Below are 23,906 nucleotides of genomic sequence, written 5' to 3'. Positions count from 1 at the left end.
CAGACACTAAAAAGAACCCGATTAATGGCAGAGGGAAAGGAAGCCAAAAGCACCAAAATGCCATGTGGAGGAGGCAGACGCCACCCACAGGAGCAAACAAGAAGACAGAGCCCAGAAGGCTCAGGAAACTGCACAACCATCAACTGACAGGAAAGGCGGGGTCCAAGAGCCAGAGCTCAACCCCCACAAGCACTACTAGGCAAGCACCCCACCAAAAGTGAGAACCAGCACTAGGCCGACAGAAGCGCCAGACAAGGCAACCTCACCTACAGAGCAGACACACGACCGTGCCACAACACAGGCGAGCCAAGTAACATACAGTACTAAGAGCAGCGCTAAAGGTGTGCCTGAAAGCCATGCATACTCGAGGCAGTAGACACAGTATGTACCCCTTACCTGAATAAAATGCGAGGTCGAAGGAGAATACGGCCAGAGGTGCACGCCCTGCAGAAGACGAAGCAATACAGAGGAAGAACAAATTGACACCCCCAGATATAAATCCAAAACACCCCCAGCATCCAGAGGGCCACGACTGGAGGGAGAAACGAGCAGCCGTAGAAAACCACGAGAAACGGCGCGAACACATGAGCATACCGCCCGTAAACAAAACGCACACAGCGTCCCCAGCGCACGAGGTACGAAACGCACCACCCGTCCACCGGGAGGCGTGGCACGTACACCAGGCGGACACACAAATCGTACACAATTCGTACACACAACGAACAGACATCGTACAAACACCAGGAAGGCGTGCGGAACGAAGACAAAGAACGCCGAAACCTTAAGTAGAGACGAGGCGAAAACAAAACAAGGCAAAAACGAAGTGAAAGAAAACAGATGATGGAAGGGAACCAACAAGGCCGACAAAAGACCCGATGGAAACCACATCGAAAATCAACAGACGTTCCAATAATATTGGAAGGTACGAAAAAACTCGAGAACCAACGAGAACCATGACAAGCACCCCTGACCAAGGAACATGCAGGGCCAACGATACGAAGTGGTTAAGGCACTATGTACTAGGTCAATATAGAAATCCATCAATGTTTGTTTCACACCTTGTATGGATGTACCTTACCTGAACACATTTTTTTTTTCGTGAACAGCATTGCGACATAGGAGTGTAAAGGGTAAGGAAAAGAGGGTGAAACACACCCGCAGGAACGACGGGACCGACGAACCCGAAGGAACATGGAACCGAACCCAGGGATGGGTATACCCGAAAACAACAGGAACACAGAGGGAAGGAACAACCCCACTGAGGAACTGCCAGCCCCTCACCAAGGTACAAGGACCCAAGAGGGGCAAACGGGGCCGAGGCCCCCCAGGTAACCCCTCCCTAACCCCGAGAACCTCTACGGCATGACCCAGGGCCGAGCCGCACCCCGAAAGCCCCAGCTTAACAAGGAAAAGCCGGGGCAGCCGTGCAAACACTAATGAAGGGAGCCCACTGGTCAGACCCATACTGCACGGCAGGAGGAACCGACTCGAATGCCTCCGCCGCCACCCCGGAAGAGGAAAACCCCTGAGACCGCCCGAGTCTCAACCCAACAAGACCCTGCCCCAAACCCGAAACCCTCCCATGGTTCGGAGCAGGAACAAGGGAGGAAGTGAGTAGAACAGAAGGGGAGGAACAAGAAGTGGAAGGAGCCAGAGCCGAAGCGACCCCCACCCCCAAGTCCAGACTCCATCCACCAAAACGGGGCAGCCTCGGGGCATCCGGGGCCGCAAACCAAGAGCGTTGCAGCAACACACACCCAGCAAGCAATGCCGCAGCCGCCTGCACCCGATTATCAAGACCGGTGGCCTGGGTGAAGGAGAGCGCGTACCGACAACAATCATCGGACGACTCCGGGTCACAAAAACAAGGACCCAACAGGCAGCATGGCGGAGACACAACCGGTGAGTGTCACCCTGAGACAAGGGGACAGATCAACCGTCAAACTCGCAGGACGCGAGGGGGACTCCGGGGACACACCTAGAGGACCACGGAGCCCCCGTGGGGTTTCCCAGGGCCTTTGGTACACGCTAAGAGAAGCCCAGGCAGGGTACCGCGAACCAGCGCCCAAATCTACCAACAAACTGCTAAAGTTGAACCCCCGGGACGTGTCCACTCACGGGGGCCAAGCGGGGAGTACCGCTTACAGAAGAATTCGAAAGAAATGCACCTAGAACAGGAAAGGGGGACCATAGTAAAAGCAGACCCCCCACCAGGCAAAAACAAAAACAAAAGAAAACCCCCGCAAGAGGACAACGTACCCAGGCGGAACAGAGCCGGCCGCTGTTAATGGTGAAAACTAGGTGTGCAGTACCCCGCGCCCCTACCAGTGACGAAAACTACCACCTACCCAGAGACAAACCAGGGCAACAAAACCCCAGCCGACTCCAAGGGTGGCCCAGTACCGAGCAGCAAAGGACACAGCGGAGGTAGAACCCAAGGTGACTTGTGGAAGGTGGCCCCAAGCCCCAAAGGCTTACAGGGCACCTAGGGAAGATAGCCCTAGGCACATGCAGCCCGAGTACCGTGGAATCTTACTCCTGGCTCACACCCCACCGGTAGAGACAGTCCACACCACAAGGCACAGAACTGAAACAAAAACCAGAGCCAGAGGCACTCGACCAGCCAAGAACATCCATCAAGAACATACCATCAGCCAAGAACTGCCAGTTGGATCGCCGGCGTGGAGGGTCTGGGGCTCCCCCTTCCCCTTCTCGGGGAGGGGGGGTTGCGCAGACGGTGGCGCGGCGACGTGATGTCATGCTAGTTTGATAATTTTGTTTGGGGAGTTCTGTCCACTCGTTCGGCTTTCGGTAGCAATAATTTCACCAGAATAGGGGTTTGTTTTGGGGCGCCTACCTTTCTGGGTGCCTGTCCCGGTCGATGGCAGACAAAGAATGCTCCAAATCACAAGGGGGTTTCTGTAGGCCATTGCTCCTCGTGCCTCTCTGAGGGAGCCAGGTTCTGGCTCGTGGTCCCCGGTAGGCAAGAACTCCATGCACTTTGATGCCAGAAAGTTATACATATCCATTCAGCCTGGATAGCTCCGGGGAGCCGACGGGGCTCCCCCCAGAAAAATCCATTATCAGGGAGCAACAATTACTCCTTACCTAAGGCTAGACAGAAATCCCCACAACCCTAGCCCAACCCCAAGGACGAGGCCAACGCAAAGCGACAGAGACCTCAATGAGATTGAGTCCCGAATGCCCTGGGGAAGAGAACCCTGAAGACGCAAAGGTAGTACTTACAGAGTGTCTAGGAAAGTGAGCCCTAGATGCATGCTGCCCTGCATACTGAAGAACACTTTGCCACCAAAACCACCCTACACAGCTGGCACAGCCACACACGTAAAATCAAGACAGGAAAGCGAGGCCAGAGGTAACGTCTGCCCCCATGCACATCAGTCTATGAACTGGTGGGTGGAGCTGCCGGCTCGCCTGAGTGGGCTCTCCCTCCCCCCTGACGGGGGAGGGGTGGCGCTAACGAGTGGGCGCGCTAGTTGGATGACGATTTGCTCGTTTATTGTTTTCTTTTGGGGGGAGGAGAAGTTCTTAGGATCTATTCGGATGTGGTTGCAATTATCACCAGTTGGAGGATTGTATTGTTATCCCTACCTTTCTGGAGGTATACCCCGGTCGATGGAAGAAATTATATACTCTAAATGAAGAATGCGTATATGGCCATTGCTCCCTGCACTTCTCTGAGGAGGCCAGGTTCTGGCTCATGTCCCTGGTAGGTCGAACTCTCATAACTGATGTCAAACTAATATAGCACATATCACTCTGGATAGCTTCAGGAAGCCTCTGGGGCTCCCCACAGAAAAGCTAACCCAACCCTTGGAATAATCAAGTGTACCTTTGACTTTTAAGGAAAAGAAGGCAGTCATTCAATAGTATAAATATCTGGTGCAGCCACAGTTGGAATACTGTCTCCAAGCATGGAGACCTCATCTTCAGAAAGATATAGCTGTTCTGGAGAAAATACAACACTGGGCAGCAAAAATCATTCCAGAACTCGCTTATTAGGAACAGCTGAGGGCCACAGGGCTAACAACACTGCAAACCAAGCATGACAAGGCAGATCTCACTGAAACTTTTAAAATACCGAACAGTTTGGTGGCTGCTGATCCACAGTTTCTTCAAAAGGTCAGATGTAGCACAGACAAGGAGCAATGGTTTCAAGCTGGGGCCTGATGGCTGAGTGGACAACACTCGGTGTTCATAGCCCTAAGGTCCGGGTTCGATCACCGGCGGAGGCGGAAACAAATGGGCAGTTTCTTTCACCCTGATGCTCCTGTTCACCGAACAGTAAATTGGTACCTGGGAGTTAATACTATCGCTCACCGGGCAGGCGCGCGGTAAACTTAGGGGTCATGTACCGAGCGTGCGGGCGAGCGTGCGGGTAAACGCGCGGTGACACCTAAATGTGTAAACTCGTTTCAGCTTTCTCACCTTAATTCTCGTGCTACGTCACTCGTTTTGGTATCATTGTGTTTGCAATTAAATTCCCTACAGGTGTGTATAAATATAATGTCCAAAAGCCTGGCGTGATTCCCAACAGCAAAGCCTAAAGTCGGCAAAAGTTACCCGTGAGCGCACAAAATCAGTAACATGTGCATACTCATTCCATTTTTCTCGCCTTAATTCTCATGCTACGTTGATCGTTTTGATATCATTATGTTCGCAATTAAATACCTTACAGATGTGTATGAATATAATGTACAAAAGCCTGGAGTGCCTCCCTGCAGAAAAGCCTAAAATTACCCGTGAACGAGCACCAATTTGTACACTGCAACCTAATGTGTATACTTGTTCAATTTGATAACATCAAATTTCGTGTTACATCTTTCATTTTGGTATCAAATTGTTCGCAATAAAAAGGCGCGTATTTTAAAACTAGTCCCATAATAATAGAGCAATAACTGGAATTTTAACAAATATTTTAATTCTGGAAGCTCATAATCACAAAATTATTTATATCTTTCCAGTGTTCTGACATAAATTTTAGTGTTACATCTTTCATTTTGGTATCAAATTGTTCGCGACGTAAAGGCGCACATTTTAAAACTAGTCCCAAGATAATAGGACAATAAATAAAATTTTAACATATATTTTAATATTTTGACCAAAAGCCTATTTATAATCTTTCAAGTGTTCGGACATCAAGTTTCACGTTATATCTTTCATTTTGGTATCAAATTGTGCGCAATTTAAAGGCACTTATTTTGATACTATCCCGAGGTCGATTGGATAAAAAATGAATATTATACAAATATTTTTTGAAGTGGACGCAAGTCCGGTCCAAAGTTACCGATAGTGTTAAACAACTGCTACAGGCTGCTTCCTGGGGGTGTGTAATTACCTAAGTGTAGTTACAGGATGAGAGCTACGCTCGTTATGTCCCATCTTCCCAGCACTCTTTGTAATATAACGCTTTGAAACTACTGACGGTCTTGGCCTCCACCACCTTCTCACCTAACTTGTTCCAACCGTCTACCACCCTGTTTGCGAAAGTGAATTTTCTTATATTTCTTCGGCATCTGTGTTTAGCTAGTTTAAATCTATGACCTCTTGTTGTTGAAGTTCCAGGTCTCAGGAAATCTTCCCGGTCGATTTTATCAATTCCTGTTACTGTGTGTGTGAGTGTAATTACCCAAGTAATTACCTAAGTGTAGTTACAGGATGAGAGCTACGCTCGTGGTGTCCCGTTTCCCCAGCACTCTTTGTCATACAATGCTTTGAAATTACTGACGGTTTTGGCCTCCACCTTCTCACCTAACTTGTTCCAACCGTCTACCATTCTATTTACAAAAGTGAATTTTTGTATATTATTCCGGCAGCTTTGTTTCATTAGTTTAAATCTATAACCTCTTGTTCTTGAAGTTCTGGGTCTCAGGAATTCTTCCCTATCAATTTTATCGATTCCTGTTACTATTTTGAACGTAGTGATCATATCGCCTCTTTTTCTTCTATCTTCTAGTTTTTGCATATTTAATGCCTCTAACCTCTCCTAGTAGCTCTTGTCCACATGTCCACATGCTCCACAGTTCTGGGAGCCACTTAGTGGCATGTCGTTGCACCTTTAACAGTTTGTGGATGTGCTTCTTAAGATATGGACACCATACAACCGCTGCATATTCCAGCTTTGGTCTAATATAAGTCGTAAACAATTTCTTTAGTATTTCTCCATCCATGTATTTAAAAGCAATTCTTAGGTTAGAAAGTGTAGCATAGGCTCCTCGCACAATGTTCTTAATGTGGTCCTCAGGTGATAGTTTTCTATCTAGAACCACCCCTAGATCCCTTTCTTTGTCAGGATTCTTTAAAGATTTCTCACATAATTTATAGGTTGTGTGGGGTCTATGTTCTCCAATTCCACATTCCATAACATGGCATTTATTCACATTAAATTCCATTTGCCAAGTGTTGCTCCATATACTTATTTTCTCCAGGTCTTCTTGAAGGGCATGACAATCATCTAAGTTCTTATCTTCCCTATTATCTTAACATCATCAGCAAACATGTTCATGTAATTTTGTATTCCCACTGGTAGAACGTTTATGTAGACAATGAGCATTACCGGTGCAAGAACTGAACCCTGTGGTACTCCACTCGTAACATTCCTCCAATCCGATACCTAGCCTCTGATTACGGCCCTCATTTTTCTGTCAGTTAGGACATTTTTCATCCATGTTAGTAGCTTACCTGTCACTCCTCCAATATGTTCCAGTTTCCAGAACCTCTTATGGGAAACTCTGTCGAAAGCCTTTTTTTAGGTTCAGATAGATGCAATGAACCCAACCATCTTTTTCCTGTAAAATCTTTGTGGCTCGATCATAAAAACAGAGCTAGTTCATTACACAGGATCTTCCAGATCGAGCTAGTTCATTACACAGGATCTTCCAGATCTACACGTCTGATATAATATCAGACCTGTCTGTCTGATATTATATCGTTTTCCTCTAGGTGTTCTACCCATTTAGTTTTAATTATTTTTTCCAATATTTTGACTATTACACTTGTCAATGATACCGGTCTATAATTAAGGGGGTCTTCCCTGCTTCCACTTTTGTAGATTGGAATTATGTTAGCCTTTTTCCACACATCAGCTACAACTCCTGTACACAGGGATGCCTGAAAAATCAATTGAAGTGGAATGCTGAGCTCAGGTGCACATTCTCTCAGAACCCATGGTGAAATTTCATCTGGACCAACTGCTTTGTTCTTACTTAGCTCCTTGGGCATTTTTTCCACTTCATCTCTAGAGAGCTCTATGTGCTCTATGTTGTTCCCTGGAATTCTTATTGTGTCTGGTTCTCTAAAGATTTTATTTTGTATAAACACACTTTGGAACTTTTCGTTTAGTGTTTCACACATTTCCTTTTCATCTTCCGTGAATCTATTTCCCATTTTCAACCTCTGAATATTATCCTTTACCTGCAATTTGTTGTTTATGAATTTATAGAATAGACCTGGTTCTGTTTTACATTTGTCTGCAATCCTTTTTTCAAAATTTGTTTCTGCCTCTCTCCTCGCTGCCGTGTAGTTGTTTCTTGCATCTTTGAATCTCTGGTATGTTTGGGGGTTTGGCCCTCTTCCTGTATTGATTCCATTTTTGTGTCTTTTGGTCTCTGGCTCTCTCGCAATTTCTACTGAACTAATTCTGTTTCCTAGTTCTGCATCTCTGTTTTGGTATAAATTTTTTTGTGCCTTTATCATATATTTCACAAATCTTGACATACATCTCATTCACTTCCTTGTCTAGCATCAAGTCTGTCCAATTATACTCACTAAAAAAATTTCTAAGGTGGCCATAATGTCCTCTCCTGAAGTCTGGTTTTTCAACTGCTTCAACCTCCTTATTTTCTTCCAGATTATAACGCATTGCATACTTTATTCCCAAAAAGACATGGTCACTTTTACCCAAAGGAGGAAGGTACTGAATGTCAAATATCTCTTCCTCCTTCCTGGTAAATATCAAATCTAGCATGGAGGGAACGTCCCCTTCTCTCATCCTCGTAGCTTGTTTAACATGTTGATACAAGAATGTTTCCAGGATGAGGTCTACAAATCTACAGGTTCAAAAATCTTCTGTTTTAGCTTCATATGCTTCCCAGTCTATGGATTTCAAGTTGAAGTCACCGACTATCAACAGTCGTGATCTATCGTTATCCGCTCTTGCTATAATCTCTCTCATTATTGTTATAAGACCTTCGCGTTTACTATCTAGCTCCTCCTCTGACCATGTGCTGCTTTGCGGTGGACTATATGCATTTATGATCATTAGTTTATCATCCTCATGGCAGATCTCTAGTGCTATTATGTCAACTTCTTGTGGATTGGCAGTCATTATTTCTTTCACCTTTAGGTGTTCTTTCACCAGCACAGCAACACCACCGCTTTTCCTAATTTTTCTGTCCTGTCTCCAAATTGAGTAGCCCCTTGGGAATATGACCTCATTTAAAATAATCTCTTCAAGTTTTGTCTCCGTGAGTGCAACAATGTCTGGTGTCTGCAGCTGTATTACAACACTTAACTCCAGTATCTTCGATCTTACTCCATCTATGTTGGTGTATGCAATCTTCAGGAACTTGTTCCCCCTCTCCTTATTCTTCACTCCCCCTCTCTCTAATGATTTTGTTGGTTTGCCTTTATGTACCACTTTACTGGTTTGCCTACCCCTATCACTTTGTAGAAAAAAAAATTTATTTCTTCTTCATTCCTGCTCTCATTTAAATGTTTTGCCTCGGCGAGGTTCAGTTTCAGCTTCTCTCTATCTTCTTTTGAAAGATCTCATCTTAACGACCACCCTTTCCCATCCTCATCACTTTGCAATTTTCTAGCATTCCTTAGTACTTCTTCCATCTGTTTGGCACCGTTTAGGGTGATCCTCAAAGGTCGATCTTTCCCTTTTACGTACCTGCCTATTCTCCTGTAGTCGCACACATTCTCTCTGTTTGTAAGACCTTCCACGAGGCCAACAATTTTATCTACTACTTTCGCTTCTTCTACAGCTCTTTCTGACCTAGATGTTATCGCCTTTTCTTTGCAGCCAAAAATGATCAGGGACTTACTCCGATCAACTGTGTTTTGCACCAACTTCGGGTTAGATGCCAATTCTTTCCTCACTTCTAGCCTAATGTTTGTTTTATCTTGGTTGCTGCAGTGTTTGACTTCCTTTACTGCTTCTTCTATTTTTTCCTTCTCCTTGGCCACTTGTGCATAAGTGAGTTGCATATCTTTCTTGCACTGTTCTATTCCCTGTGTAACTTCCTCCATCTGTGCTGACAAAAGCTGTTTCTCCTGTTGAATTTCCTTGCCTAACCTATTGTAATCATTTATGTTTAAATTTGCTTTAACTTCTTCCAAAGTTATTTTTAAGAGTTTATTTTCTTCTTCCATGGCTTCGCAATTTGTTTCCAATTGATTTTTATCCTTGTACAAGTCTTTCACTAAACCCTCAAGACATAAAACTTTGCTATTCAAATGGTCATTACTTTCAATTTACTAATTATTTCTACATGAGAGTTCACAATAGTATCTAATTTTACCAACTTGTTATGTAGACTACTAATATCAATGCTTTCTTCATTGAATCCCGCAAAATCAAGCTCTGTTTTGTTTTTCCTCTTGCCGGCGGCCATCTTGAATGTTCTTCTCTGCACTGGAAACACTAGGGCAACTTTTTCTCATCCAATTTTCACTTCCCTTAGCACATTCCTGTTATCTCACCTATTTTTCAGGAGCACTATACCTTTATGTTCTCTGGGACACCACTCACTACCATCAACCTGTACTACAATACTTAGGATTGTTGAAATATGCTGGAGCGCCTCTGATCCAAGTGTTGACCCTAGGGGTGTCACCTTTTGAATCCCAAATCACCATTGAACCAAATCACAAATTGAATCACCAAAATTTGAATTTTGAATTTTGAAGTGTAATTACCTAAGTGTAATTACCTAAGTGTGTGTGTGTGTGTGTGTGTGTAATTACCTAAGTGTAGTTACAGGATGAGAGCTACGCTCGTGGTGTCCCGTCTTCCCAGCACTCTTTGTCATATAACGCTTTGAAACTACTGACGGTCTTGGCCTCCACCACCTTCTCACTTAACTTGTTCCAACAGTCTACCACTATTTGCGAAGGTGAATTTTCTTATATTTCTTCGGCATCTGTGTTTAGCTAGTTTAAATCTATGACCTCTTGTTCTTGAAGTTCCAGGTCTCAGGAAATCTTCCCTGTCGATTTTATCAATTCCTGTTACTATTTTGTACGTAGTGATCATATCACCTCTTTTTCTTCTGTCTTCTAGTTTTGGCATGTTTAATGCTTCTAACCTCTCCTCGTACCTCTTGCCCTTCAGTTCTGGGAGCCACTTAGTAGCATGTCTTTGCACCTTTTCCAGTTTGTTGATGTGCTTCTTAAGATATGGGCACCACACAACAGCTGCATATTCTAGCTTTGGTCTAACAAAAGTCATGAACAATTTCTTTAGTATATCGCCATCCATGTATTTAAATGCAATTCTGAAGTTAGAAAGCATAGCATAGGCTCCTTGCACAATATTCTTTATGTGGTCCTCAGGTGATAGTTTTCTATCTAGAACCACCCCTAGATCTCTTTCTTTATCAGAATTCTTTAAAGATTTCTCATATAATATATAGGTTGTGTGGGGTCTATGTTCTCCTATTCCACATTCCATAACATGACATTTATTAACATTAAATTCCATTTGCCAAGTGGTGCTCCATATACTTATTTTGTCCAGGTCTTCTTGAAGGGCATGACAATCATCTAAATTTCTTATCCTTCCTATTATCTTAGCATCATCAGCAAACAGCCTTCTGAACTGAGGAGAGTTACCAGCGTGGAGGTCTGGGACCCCCCATCCCCTCCCGGAGAAGAGGGGGGTTGCACAGACGGATGGGTGGCATTTGTGGTGACATCATACTCGTTTTCTTGGTTTTGATTGGGGAGTTCTGTTGCTAGTTCGGCTTTTGGTTTGCAATTTATTTGACCAGCAGTAGTTTGTTTTGGAATTCCTACCTTTCTGGGTGCCTGACCTGGTAGATGGCAGATGAAAACTGCTTCCAGTTACATGGGGTGTCTTTAGGCCATTGTTCCTCGTGCCTCTCTTGAGGGGGCCAGGTTCTGTCTCTGGTCTCGGGTAAGCTTAGAACTCCTTAGATTAACTGTTACCATGGTCTAATATATACACATCAGCCCGGTATAGCTCCGGGGAGCCGAATTGGCTCTCCACAGAAAAATAAACAACATTTATTTAGAATGACGAAAAACAGTTTACCATTACATATATTTCATGAAGTAGAATTAAAATTCCAATCTAATACACTTACCAAGAGATAGTGATGGAGCCTTCACAACATATACTTCACCAGCTTGTGGGTTGTGAATTGGAAGTTCACACAAATGATACATTGGTGGATCATCTAAAATATGGAAAAATCACAGAATTAACAAACTTTATTACATTCATAAGTATATGTCATATGTTGACAGGAATTTGTATCTCAAATACTAGTGAAATCTCTTATCTTTACCTAATATACCGATGAGAATGTCCTGCAAAAAACCCAGCGTTGAATGTAATGAAATGTCATTTTCTGGGTGAGTCCCAGAGGCTCCCCGGAGCTTACTAGGCTGAAGTGCAAATATCAGACTTTGGCATCAGTTATGTGTATGGAGTTCTTATGGGCCTACAGGGGACCACGAGCCAGAGCCTGGCCCCTCTAGAGAGGCAAGGGAAGCAATGGCCTATAGAAACCCCCGTGTAATTGGAAGCATTCTATGTCTGCCATTGACTGAGTCAGGCACCCAGAAAGATAGGCGTCCCAGAACAAACCCCTATTCTGGTGAAAATTGCAACCAAAAGCCGAACGAGTGGATAGAACTCCCCCAAACAAAAACGAGCAAACTAGTATGATGTCATCCGTCGTCATGCCGCTGTCTGTGCAGCCCCCCCCCCCTCCCCAGGAGGGGGAAGAGGTAGCCCCAGACCTACCGAGCCGGCGATCCACACCCTAGTTCTGAGGCTGTATGTCAAAACGCGCGAAAAGAACGCTGACCAGAGTGAGGGAGGGATGCCGGGGAGCCTCCGGGACTCGCCCAGAAAATGGCACTTCATTACATTCAATGCTGGTTTTCTGGGGGAAGTCCCTATGCCTCCCCAGAGCTAACTACCCACAGAGGAAAAGAATAGGGACTTACCCGGGAGGCAGTTGCTGCTCACTCCTCAACCCAAAGTCGAGACAACTGGTTGCATCCACCGACCCAAAGAGACACAGGCCCAACTGGGCCCAGGAACGTTCACAAGGTAACGAGCAGCCAGGACCCTGTTGGACCGTCAAAATCCCCGCGCCCATATGTCAGCCCAGGACATATTGTCTAAGTCTGCGGCAAGAACCGTGAACTTGCGGATGTCATGGGCACGGGGATAGACCGCAGGCTGGCTAGCCTTAATAACCCTGCGGACGACCTAGGAGACCCGCACCCTCGAACAGGAAAAAGGGAAACCGGATCAACCCAAAGCATGTCCACAGACACAGAAGCCGTGGCATGCAAATAATGGCGGAGAGCCGCAACCAAACACAAACATGGTGAAACCCCCGGCCGAACCAACCAAACATCAATAACCCAGGGACCCCTGAAAGCAGCAGTCTCATTCTTCACCAGAAAAGAATGAGAAGGTTACAGACGAACAAACTGATCACCCCGACTGAAGGAGCAGAAACCTCTGCACCGGAGGAGAGCATGAAGCTCACCTACCCAACCCCCAGAGGCCAATGCCAACAGGAAAAGAGCCTTCGAAAAACAGTCCAGAACCGATGGGGCCACAACAAAACGAGGAGAAGAAAGAAAAGAGAGCACTCTGTCCAATGACCAGGATGGCTCAGGCGGCGCATGAGCAGGTCAGAGGTGAAACAACGCCAAGACAGCTTGCAAAATGGCGGCGCAGACGTGACATCAGTACCGAAAGCAAGCTGAAGTGGCTCCGCCAGCGCCGCTCGATACGAGGCGACAGTGTTAGGCATAAGGAAAGGGGTCCTGGAACAACCAAGAGAGAAAGGACAACACCACCTTAACAAAAAGTGAAGTACAACGACGAAGACGTAAGAAGAACTGGAAGGACCGCCAGGAAACTTCATATTGCCGCCGAGACGAAGCCCGCAGGTGGGACACTAATAAGGAAGCCACCTGATCACCATAGATATGATGATAAACTCAAATAAAAAATACCATACACGAAGACTCGAGGAGAAGATCGAACCATGCACGTGACGTACCAGTCCAATCTGCTGGAAGAGGCGGAGCCGCGGAAAAACCTCCGAGTTCGAACACCAAGAAAGCAGCGCCTGAAACCACAGCTGGGCCGGCCACCAAGGGGCCAAGAGGACAACTCTCCCCTGGTAAGTCTCCAAGCGAGTCAAGACCTGGAGCAAGAGCTGAACTGAGAGAAACGGGTACAGGAACCCCCATCTCGACCAGTCCTGCAGAAAGGCATTGACCTCGACGGCCTTGCAGTCGGGAAAGGGCGCCACATACAGGGGAAGGCGCCACGACCATGCCGACGCGAAGAGGTCCACCTCAGGGGGTCTGAACGTCTGGCAAAGCCAACGGAAGGAGTCAGCGTCAACCGTCCATTCCGTGGACAGGGGAACGTAACGAGAGAGGCTGTCAGCCAAGACGTTGGACACTCCCCGCAAGTGAACTGCCAGGAGAGCCAAACCCCGAGAATTCAGCAGATGAGTCACCCAAAGCGATCAGCGCCAAAGAGCCAAGGACCGCATCGAACCCCCCGGTACAGACAATGAACTACCGGAGAGCAGTCTGAATGGAGCCGGATCATCGACCCGCGGGCGACTCGAATCCTCCAAAGAGCAAACCACACCACCGCGAACTCCCGCAGTGCTGTGGGCTCGAAGGAAGGACGGACCCCACCATCCCTGGCCTGGTGAGCACTGGTCACAAAGCCCCTGCCAAGAAACGATGTGTCCGTGAACACATTGAGCGTGGGCTCTGGCAGGTGCTAAGGCACTGAACCCCAAAAAACCCGAAGAGGAAGCCGGCGACGCAGCAATTGATGCAAAGCCCCCGGGGTCCGAACCCAGCGATCGCAAGAGAGGCGGAAGGGACGTCCCCGAAGGAACCAGAACAGACTCCGCAGAAGAGACTCTGCAGGAAGAGACAAGGAAGTGGCCCGAGAGTCCCACACAAGGCCCAGCCAGGTCCGAACCTGGGAGGCCAACCAGATGGGACTTCCTCCAGTTCACCAAAAACCCGAACCTGGCAAGCTGGGAAAGAACCAAATCCCTGGCAAGCAGACACGTGGACCGGCTGGGAGCCCAAACCAGCCAGTCGTCGAGAGAGGCCAACACCCAAACACCTAAGAGACGCAGACAGGCCATGACAACCCATGTAAGGCGCGTGAACACGCGAGGTGCCAAGTTCAACCCGAAAGGGAGACAATGAAAGCGGTAACCTTGAAGCCCCACAACAAAACTTAGCCAGTCCTGAACCCTGGATGAATCGGGACGTGCCAATAAGTGTCCCGGAGGACCAGGGACACCATCCAAGCGCCCCGCTCCAAGAGAAGACGGACCTGGGACAGTGTAGTCATCCTGAAGGAGGGGCAAAGAACCCACAGGTTGAGACAGGACAAGTCCAGAATGAACCGGAGGTTTGCGCAGTCCTGTTTTGATACTGGAAACAGGTGGGAAACCCACCCGAGGGACATCGTTGTTTCGACCACACCCAAGCGAACCCACTCCGAGATGGCCCGACAGAAATCCATAGACTAGGAAGCATATGAAGCTAAAACAGAAGATTTTTGGACCTGTAGATTTGTAGACTTCATCCTGGAAACATTCTTGTATCATCATGTTAAACAAGCTACGAGGATGAGGGAAGGGGACGTTCCCTCCATGCTAGATTTGATATTTACCAGGAAGGAGGAAGAGATATTTGACATTCAGTACCTTCCTCCCTTGGGTAAAAGTGATCATGTTTTTTTTGGGAATAAAGTATGCAATGCGTTATAAGCTGGAAGAAAATAAGGAGGTTGAAGCAGTTGAAAAACCCGACTTAACCCTCAAACAGCGCATATCATATATAAATGATATCAGTGACAAAACCAAAACCGCGCACATCATTTATATATGATTTCGTGTCTAGCGCTATAATTTAAACGCCCCGCCTGGGATAAGGGCAGCTATAGTACAGCCACGACCGATAGTTGCCAGATGCCACCTAGAAAAAAAATCCAGGCTAACATTCTTGGGTATTACAGCGTCAGTATTGAGCAAGCCACCAAGGCTGGCGCACGCAGCACGAGTTCACAGCACCGCTGTTCAGCTTATGACCACAGCATCGCCTATAAATACCATAATATAAATGATACTGCTATTATTTAGCAGTGATAGTATTACTGAAGCCCCCTGACTGTGATAAAACTGACCAGGATTCTGATAATAGCAGGATTGTGGTGACATTTAGCGCTGTGCTCCATGGAGGGAGGAGTAATGCTGTGGGAGGGAGGGTTGTGGCGTCGTTTTTTGACTGTGTGTGGTCACCAATTATTAACTGCACTCACCATACCAGCTTAGTGGATCGCCATGGTGAACACAAATGTGCAGAGGCACTTTGCCTGCCACTCTCCATAGTGTATAGTAAGTCACTAGAGACGGGAGACCTACCAGAAATATGGAAGACGGCGAATGTGGTCCCAATATACAAAAAGGGCGACAGACAAGAGGCACTGAACTACAGGCCAGTGTCCTTGACTTGTATACCATGCAAGGTGATGGAGAAGATCGTGAGAAAAAACCTGGTAACACATCTGGAGAGAAGGGACTTCGTGACAAATCGCCAACATGGATTCAGGGAGGGTAAATCTTGCCTTACAGGCTTGATAGAATTCTACGATCAGGTGACACAGATTAAGCAAGAAAGAGAGGGCTGGGCGGACTGCATTTTCTTGGATTGTCGGAAAGCCTTTGACACAGTACCGCATAAGAGGCTGGTACATAAGCTGGAGAGACAGGCAGGTGTAGCTGGTAAGGTGCTCCAGTGGATAAGGGAGTATCTAAGCAATAGGAAGCAGAGAGTTACGGTGAGGGGTGAGACCTCCGATTGGCGTGAAGTCACCAGTGGAGTCCCACAGGGCTCTGTACTCGGTCCTATCTTGTTTCTGATATATGTAAATGATCTCCCGGAGGGTATCGATTCATTTCTCTCAATGTTTGCGGACGATGCTAAAATTATGAGAAGGATTAACACAGAAGAGGACTGTTTGAGGCTTCAAGAAGACCTAGACAAGCTGAAGGAATGGTCGAACAAATGGTTGTTAGAGTTTAAGCCAACCAAATGTAATGTAATGAAGATAGGTGTAGGGAGCAGGAGGCCAGATACAAGGTATCATCTGGGAGAGGAAATTCTTCAGGAGTCAGAGAAGGAAAAAGACTTGGGGGTTGATATCACGCCAGACCTGTCTCCTGCAGCACATATCAAGCGGATAACATCAGCGGCATATGCCAGGCTGGCCAACATACGAATGGCATTCAGAAACTTGTGTAAAGAATCATTCAGAACTTTGTATACCACATATGTCAGGCCAATCCTGGAGTATGCAGCCCCAGCATGGAGTCCATATCTAGTCAAGGATAAGACTAAACTGGAAAAGGTTCAAAGGTTTGCCACCAGACTAGTACCCGAGCTGAGAGGTATGAGCTACGAGGAGAGACTACGGGAATTAAACCTCACTTCGCTGGAAGACAGAAGAGTTAGGGGGGACATGATCACCACATTCAAGATTCTGAAGGGGATTGATAGGGTAGATAAAGACAGTCTATTTAACACAAGGGGAACACGCACAAGGGGACACAGGTGGAAACTGAGTGCCCAAATGAGCCACAGAGATATTAGAAAGAACTTTTTTAGTGTCAGAGTGGTTGACAAATGGAATGCATTAGGAAGTGATGTGGTGGAGGCTGACTCCATACACAGTTTCAAGTGTAGATATGACAGAGCCCGATAGGCTCAGGAATCTGTACACCTGTTGATTGACGGTTGAGAGGCGGGACCAAAGAGCCAGAGCTCAACCCCCGCAAACACAACTAGGTGAGTACAACTAGGTGAGTACAAATGTAGGTACTTATATATAACGTGTGTATAGTGTGAGCTAACAGCGAGAGGAGTAGGTTGGGAGCCGCCATTTTGGTGAGGGAGGAGCGTCGTCTGCACGACTTGGCATGTTGTTTACTGATGGCCATTATGGTCTTTGGGCACCATAACAGCTTATTTGTTCAGGTATGGTGAATAAAACAGGTAGATACTTTTATATAATGTGTGTATATAGCGTAATAACACCACAAACAATATTGTTGGAGGACAAATATTAGTGCGTCTGGCCTTGAGGGCGGCCGCCGATCAGCTGACTGTGTGAGTAGCTACGTCTTATGGCCTTTACTCACCATACAAGCTTAGATGTACAGTTATGGTGAACAAAACATGTAAATACGTATATATAACGTCTGTGTATAGTGAATAAATACAGAAAGAGTATTGTGGGAGGTAAATGAGGGTGAGTGAGGTGGTGTTGAGGGAGGGAGTGGCAGTGAGTGGCTCGCTGGTGTTTGGCGGTCACTCCTCGTTGCTTTTTGACTCACAAGACCAACTTAGTAGTTCGTTATGGTGTACAAAACATGCAGATACTTATATATAACCTGTGTATAAAGTGTAACAACAGCAAAACTATTTGTTTATTGTTTTATGAACATAATAATTGAATCACTAATATGCACACCATAATTTTGAGTACAGCGATGGTTCACACATTTTATAATATAAATATACCACAATTCACTGTATGGAATAATATTACTGCAAAAAAACTAAGAAAAAATCAATCAGAGACATTGAAATAATTAGGTAATAATATATTTGTGGCAACTGCCATCTGACAGCTCGGGCGGAGTAGACCTCGTCTGGCGAAGGCTCTGCCAACGCCTCTTTTTTGCCACACTTCCCTACCCTATTGCGGCTAAAATATGCCACCTACGATTTTTTTGTTATTTTTTCTGTGATCAGGGAACAAAAATGAACACTTCTATAAGACGAAAGAATTTTTTGGATTTTTTTTTGTTGCGCCTGTGGGTGTGAATTCCATTTGGGCCCCTAGCGGTTTGAGGGTTAAGGAGAGGACATTATGGCCATCTTATAAATTTTTTTAGTGAGTATAATTGGACAGACTTGATGCTAGTCAAGGAAGTGAATGAGATGTATGTCAAGTTTTGTGAAATATATGATAAAGGCATAAAAAAAATTATATCAAAACAGAGATGCAGAACTAGGAAAGAAGATTAGTTCAATAGAAATTGCGAGAGGGCCAGAGACCAAAAGACACAAAAATGGAATCAATACAGGAAGAGGCCAAACCCCCAAACATACCAGCGATTCAAAGATGCGAGAAACAACTACACGGCAGTGAGGAGAGAGGCAGAAAGAAATTTTGAAAAAGGGATTGCAGACAAATGTAAAACAGAACCAGGTCTATTCTCTAAATTCATAAACAACAAATTGCAGGTAAAGGATAATATTCAGAGGTTGAAAATGGGAAATAGATTCAGGAAAAACGAAAAGGAAATGTGTGAAACACTAAACGAAAAGTTCCAAAGTGTGTTTGTACAAAATGAAATCTTCAGGGAACCAGACACAATAAGAATTCTAGAGAACAACATAGAGCACATAGAGGTGTCTAGAGATGAAGTGGAAAAAATGCTCAAGGAGCTAAGTAAGAACAAAGCAGTTGGTCCAGATTGAGTTTCACCATGGGTTCTGACAGAATGTGCACCTGAGCTCAGCATTCCACTTCAACTGATTTTTCAGGCATCCCTGTGTACAGGAGTTGTAGCTGATGTGTGGAAGAAGGCTAACATAGTTCCAATCTACAAAAGTGGAAACAGGGAAGGCCCCCCCTTAATTATAGACCTGTATCATTGACAAGTGTAATAGTCAAAATATTGGAAAAAATAATTAAACTAAATGGGTAGAACACCTAGAGGAAAACAATATAATATCAGTCAGACAGTATGGTTTTCGATCTGGAAGATCCTGTGTAATGAACTTGCTCAGTTTTTATGATCGAGCCACAGAGATATTACAGGAAAGAGATGGTTGGGTTGACTGCATCTATCTGGACCTAAAAAAGGCTTTCGACAGAGTTTCCCATAAGAGGTTGTTCTGGAAACTGGAACACATTGGAGGAGTGACAGGTAAGCTACTAACATGGATGAAAAATTTCCTAACTGACAGAAAAATGAAGGCCGTAATCAGAGGCAAGGTATCGGATTGGAGGAATGTTACGAGTGGAGTACCACAGGGTTCAGTTCTTGCACCAGTAATGTTCATTGTCTACATAAACGATCTACCAGTGGGAATACAGAATTACATGAACATGTTTGCTGATGATGCTAAGATAATAGGGAAGGATAAGAAATTTAGATGATTGTCATGCCCTTCAAGAAGACCTGGACAAAGTGAGTATATGGAGCACCACTTGGCAAATGGAATTTAATGTTAATAAATGTCATGTTATTGAATGTGGAATAGGAGAACATAGACCCCACACAACCTATATATTATGTGAGAAATCTTTAAAGAATTCTGATAAAGAAAGAGATCTAGGGGTGGTTCTAGATAGAAACTATCACCTGAGGACCACATAAAGAATATTGTGCAAGGAGCCTATGCTATGCTTTCTAACTTCAGAATTGCATTTAAATACATGGATAGCGATATACTAAAGAAATTGTTCACAACTTTTATTAGACCAAAGCTGGAATATGCAGTGGTTGTGTGGTGCCCATATCTTAAGAAACACATCAACAAACTGGAAAATGTGCAACGCCATGCCACTAAGTGGCTCCCAGAACTGTGGAGCATGTAGACATGTGGACAAGAGCTACGAGGAGAGGTTAGAGGCATTAAATATGCAAAAACTAGAAGATAGAAGAAAAAGAGGCGATATGATCACTACGTTCAAAATAGTAACAGGAATCAATAAAATTGATAGGGAAGAATTCCTGAGACCCGGAACTTCAAGAACAAGAGGTCATAGATTTAAACTAACGAAACAAAGCTGCCGGAGAAATATAAGAAAACTCACTTTTGTAAATAGAGTGGTAGACGGTTGGAACAAGTTAAGTGAGAAGGTGGTGGAGGCCAAAACCGTCAGTAATTTCAAAGCATTATATGACAAAGAGTGCTGGGGAGACAGGACACCACTAGCGTAGCTCTCATCCTGTAACTACACTTAGGTAATTACAGAGCGCAAAAGAAGAGTCCTGGCCCACTAGCCCCGAGCCCTCCAAAGAGGGTGGGGCCACCCAACGCCTGCTTGATACCTGCTTGATGGGGTTCTGGGAGTTCTACTCCACAAGCCCGGCCCAAGGCTAGGCTCGACTTGTGGGAGTTGGGTCCACCAGGCTGTTGCTTGGAGAGGCTCGCAGGCCCACATACCCACCACCGCCTGGCTGATCCGGAACTTCTCTTAGAAAACAGTCCAGTTTTCTCTTGAAGATGTCCACGGTTGTTCTGGCAATATTTCTTATAGTCGCAGGGAGGACGTTGAACAACCGCGGACCTCTGATGTTTATACAGTGTTCTCTGATTGTGCCTATGGCACCTCTGCTCTTCACTGGTTCAATCCTGCATTTTCTTCCATATCGTTCACTCCAGTACGTTGTTATTTTACTGTGTAGATTTGGGACCTGGCCCTCCAGTATTTTCCATGTGTATATTATTTGGTATCTCTCTCGTCTCCTTTCTAGAGAGTACATTTGGAGAGCTTTGAGTCAATCCCAATAATTTAGGCGTTTTATCTCTATGCATGCCGTGTATGTTCTCTGTATACCCTTTATTTCAGCAATCTCTCCTGCTCTGAAGGGGATAGTGAGTACTGAGCAGTACTCGAGACAGGACAACACAAGTGACTTAAAGAGTACAACCATTGTGATGGGATCCCTGGATTTGAAAGTTCTCGTAATCCATATTATCATTTTTCTGGCTGATACAATATTTGCTTGGTTATGCACCCTAAACGTTAGATTGTCAGACATCATTATTCTCAAATCCTTGACATGCTGTTTTTCTACTATGGGCAGATTCGATTGTGTTTTGTACCCTGTATTATGTTTCAGATCCTCATTTTTGCCGTACCTGAGTACCTGAAGTTTATCACTGTTAAACATCATGTTATTTTCTGCTGCCCAATTGAAAACTATGTTGATATCTGCTTGTAACTATCAATGTCTTCAGCAGATGTAATTTTCATGCTGATTTTTGTGTCATCTGCGAAGGATGACACAAAGCTGTGACGTGTTTTTTTGTATATATCTGATATGAGAATAAGGTACAGTAGCGGTGCAAGGATTGTACCTTGAGGTAGAGAGCTTTTAACTTCGCTTGGACTTCGCCACCGCAAGAAATGACCCGAAATGCCCACAAATTGAAGGACCAGGCATGAGCGAACAGCGCAAGTCTCCCCCCCCCCCCATCGCCCCTTAAACGGGGCAAACCGCAAAAGGGCCGGCGCCCCTAACGAGACCCAGAACCTCCCACAGAGCTAACACCGCACCGAACAGACGAAGGCTGGACCGAAGGCGGAGCCGAACTCGAACCCGGCACCAGTGGCCTACCACGACGAGAGGAAACCCCAAGCCCTGACACGAACCGTCCAGGGTCGTGTCAGGGTCTCATTTTCTGGGTGAGCTCCAGAGGCTCCCTGGAGCTTATCGGGCTAATGTATGTTATATTAGACCGGGACATTAGCTATGGAGTTCAGATCTATCAGGGACCACCGCCAGAACCTGGCTCCTTCAGAGAAGTTTCAGGGACAATGGCCCTGAACAACCCCTTTGTGTTTGGGGGGTTTTCCTTATCTGCCATTGACCGGGGTTAGGCACCTAGAAAGGTAGGCATAACAAAACAAACCCCATGTGGTAAGAAACTAAAACAAAAAACCAAACAGAGAGGTAGAAACTCCCTACAATCCCAAGGAAACAAGCAAACAAACAATTATCACAATGTACTGCCGTGCCGGTCATCTGCGCAGCCCTGCTGTGGCTTTTTTTTGGGGGGGCTGAGGGCTTTTTTTTTTTTGGTATGTGCCTGTGGGTGCCAAATGGTATATAGCCATGCGCCATTTAAGGGTTAAACCGCGCAAATCATATATATATGATATCAGTGACAAAACCAAAACCGCGCACATCATATATATATGATTTCATGTCTAGCACTATAATTTAAACGCCCCGCCTGGGATAAGGGCAGCTATAGTACAGCCACGACTGATAGTTGCCAGATGCCACCTAGAAAAAAAATCCAGGCCAACATTCTTGGGTGTTACAGCGTCAGTATTGAGCAAGCCACCAAGGCTGGCACACGCAGCACGAGCTCACAGCACCACTGTTCAGCCTGTGACCACAGCATCGCCTACAAATGCCATAATATATACGATACTGCTATTATTTAGCAGTGATAGTATTACTGAAGCCCCCTGACTGTGATAAAACTGACCAGGATTCTGATAATAGCAGGATTGTGGTGATATTTAGCGCTGTGCTCCATGGAGGGAGGAGTAAGGCTGTGGAGGGAGGGTTGTGGCATCATCTTCTGACTGTGTGTGGCCACCATTTATTGACTGCACTCACCATACCAGCTTAGTGGTTCGCTATGGTGAACACAAATGTAGATACTTATATATAAAGTGTGTATAGAGTGTGATAACAGTGAGAGGAGTAGGTTGGGAGCCGCCATTTTGGTGAGGGAGGAGCGTCGTCTGCACGACTTGGCATGTTGTTTACTGATGGCCATTATGGTCTTTGGGCACCATACCAGCTTATTTGTACAGGTATGGTGAATAAAACAGGTAGATACTTATAAATAATGTGTGTATATAGCGTAATAACACCACAAACAATATTGTTGGAGGAGAAATATTAGTGTGTCTGGCCTTGAGGGCGGCCGCCGATCAGCTGACTGTGTGAGTAGCTACGTCTTATGGCCTTTACTCACCATACAAGCTTAGATGTACAGTTATGGTGAACAAAACATGTAAATACGTATATATTATGTCTGTGTATAGTGAATAAATGCAAAAACAGTATTGTGGGAGGAGAATGAGGGCGAGGGAGGTGGTGTTGAGGGATGGAGTGGCAGCGAGTGGCTCGCTGGTGTTTGGCGGTCACTCCTCGTTGCTTTTTGACTCACAAGACCAACTTAGTAGTTCATTATGGTGTACAAAACATGCAGATACTTATATATAACCTGTGTATATAGTGTAACAACAGCAAAACTATTTGTTTATTGTTTTATGAACATAATAATTGAATCACTAATATGCACACCATAATTTTGAGTATAGTGATGGTTCACACATTTTATAATATAAATATACCACAATGCACTGTATGGAATAATATTACTGCAAAAAAAACTAAGAAAAAATCAATCAGAGACATTGAAATAATTAGGTAATAATATATTTGTGGCAACTGCCATCTGACAGCTCGGGCGGAGTAGACCTCGTCTGGCGAAGGCTCTGCCAACGCCCCTTTTTTGCCACACTTCCCTACCCTATTGCGGCTAAAATATTCCACCTACTATTTTTTTGTTATTTTTTCCGTGATCAGGGAACTCCGTGATTCCGTGATCAGGGTACTTCTATAAGACGAAAGAATTTTTTGGATTTTTTTTTTGTTGTGCCTGTGGATGTGAATTCCATTTGGGCCCCTAGCGGTTTGAGGGTTAAGGTGTTCAAACTCGCCCCCTCCCCCAGGTAAACCTGCATAAAAGTAGAAGTTTTATACCATCCAAGCGTGCAGGTCCTACAG

General features: G+C 45.3%; 1 protein-coding gene across 4 annotated transcripts in view; it reads right to left on the bottom strand.

The window, feature by feature from the left end:
- Positions 1 to 23,906, bottom strand: part of LOC123761800 (uncharacterized) — a 653,931-nt gene that overhangs the window by 150,832 nt on the left and 479,193 nt on the right. For all 4 annotated transcript variants that reach the window (XM_069330457.1, XM_069330459.1, XM_069330458.1 and 1 more), the window contains one exon: positions 11,355 to 11,447. In XM_069330457.1, the coding sequence (XP_069186558.1) occupies positions 11,355 to 11,447 (93 nt within the window). The remainder of the gene's footprint in view (positions 1 to 11,354; positions 11,448 to 23,906) is intronic.

Source organism: Procambarus clarkii, chromosome 24, assembly GCF_040958095.1.
Source record: "Procambarus clarkii isolate CNS0578487 chromosome 24, FALCON_Pclarkii_2.0, whole genome shotgun sequence".
Taxonomy (NCBI): Eukaryota; Metazoa; Arthropoda; class Malacostraca; order Decapoda; family Cambaridae; genus Procambarus; species Procambarus clarkii.
The sequence above is the reverse complement of the archived record's forward strand: the minus strand, read 5'-3'. Positions and strand labels throughout refer to the sequence as shown.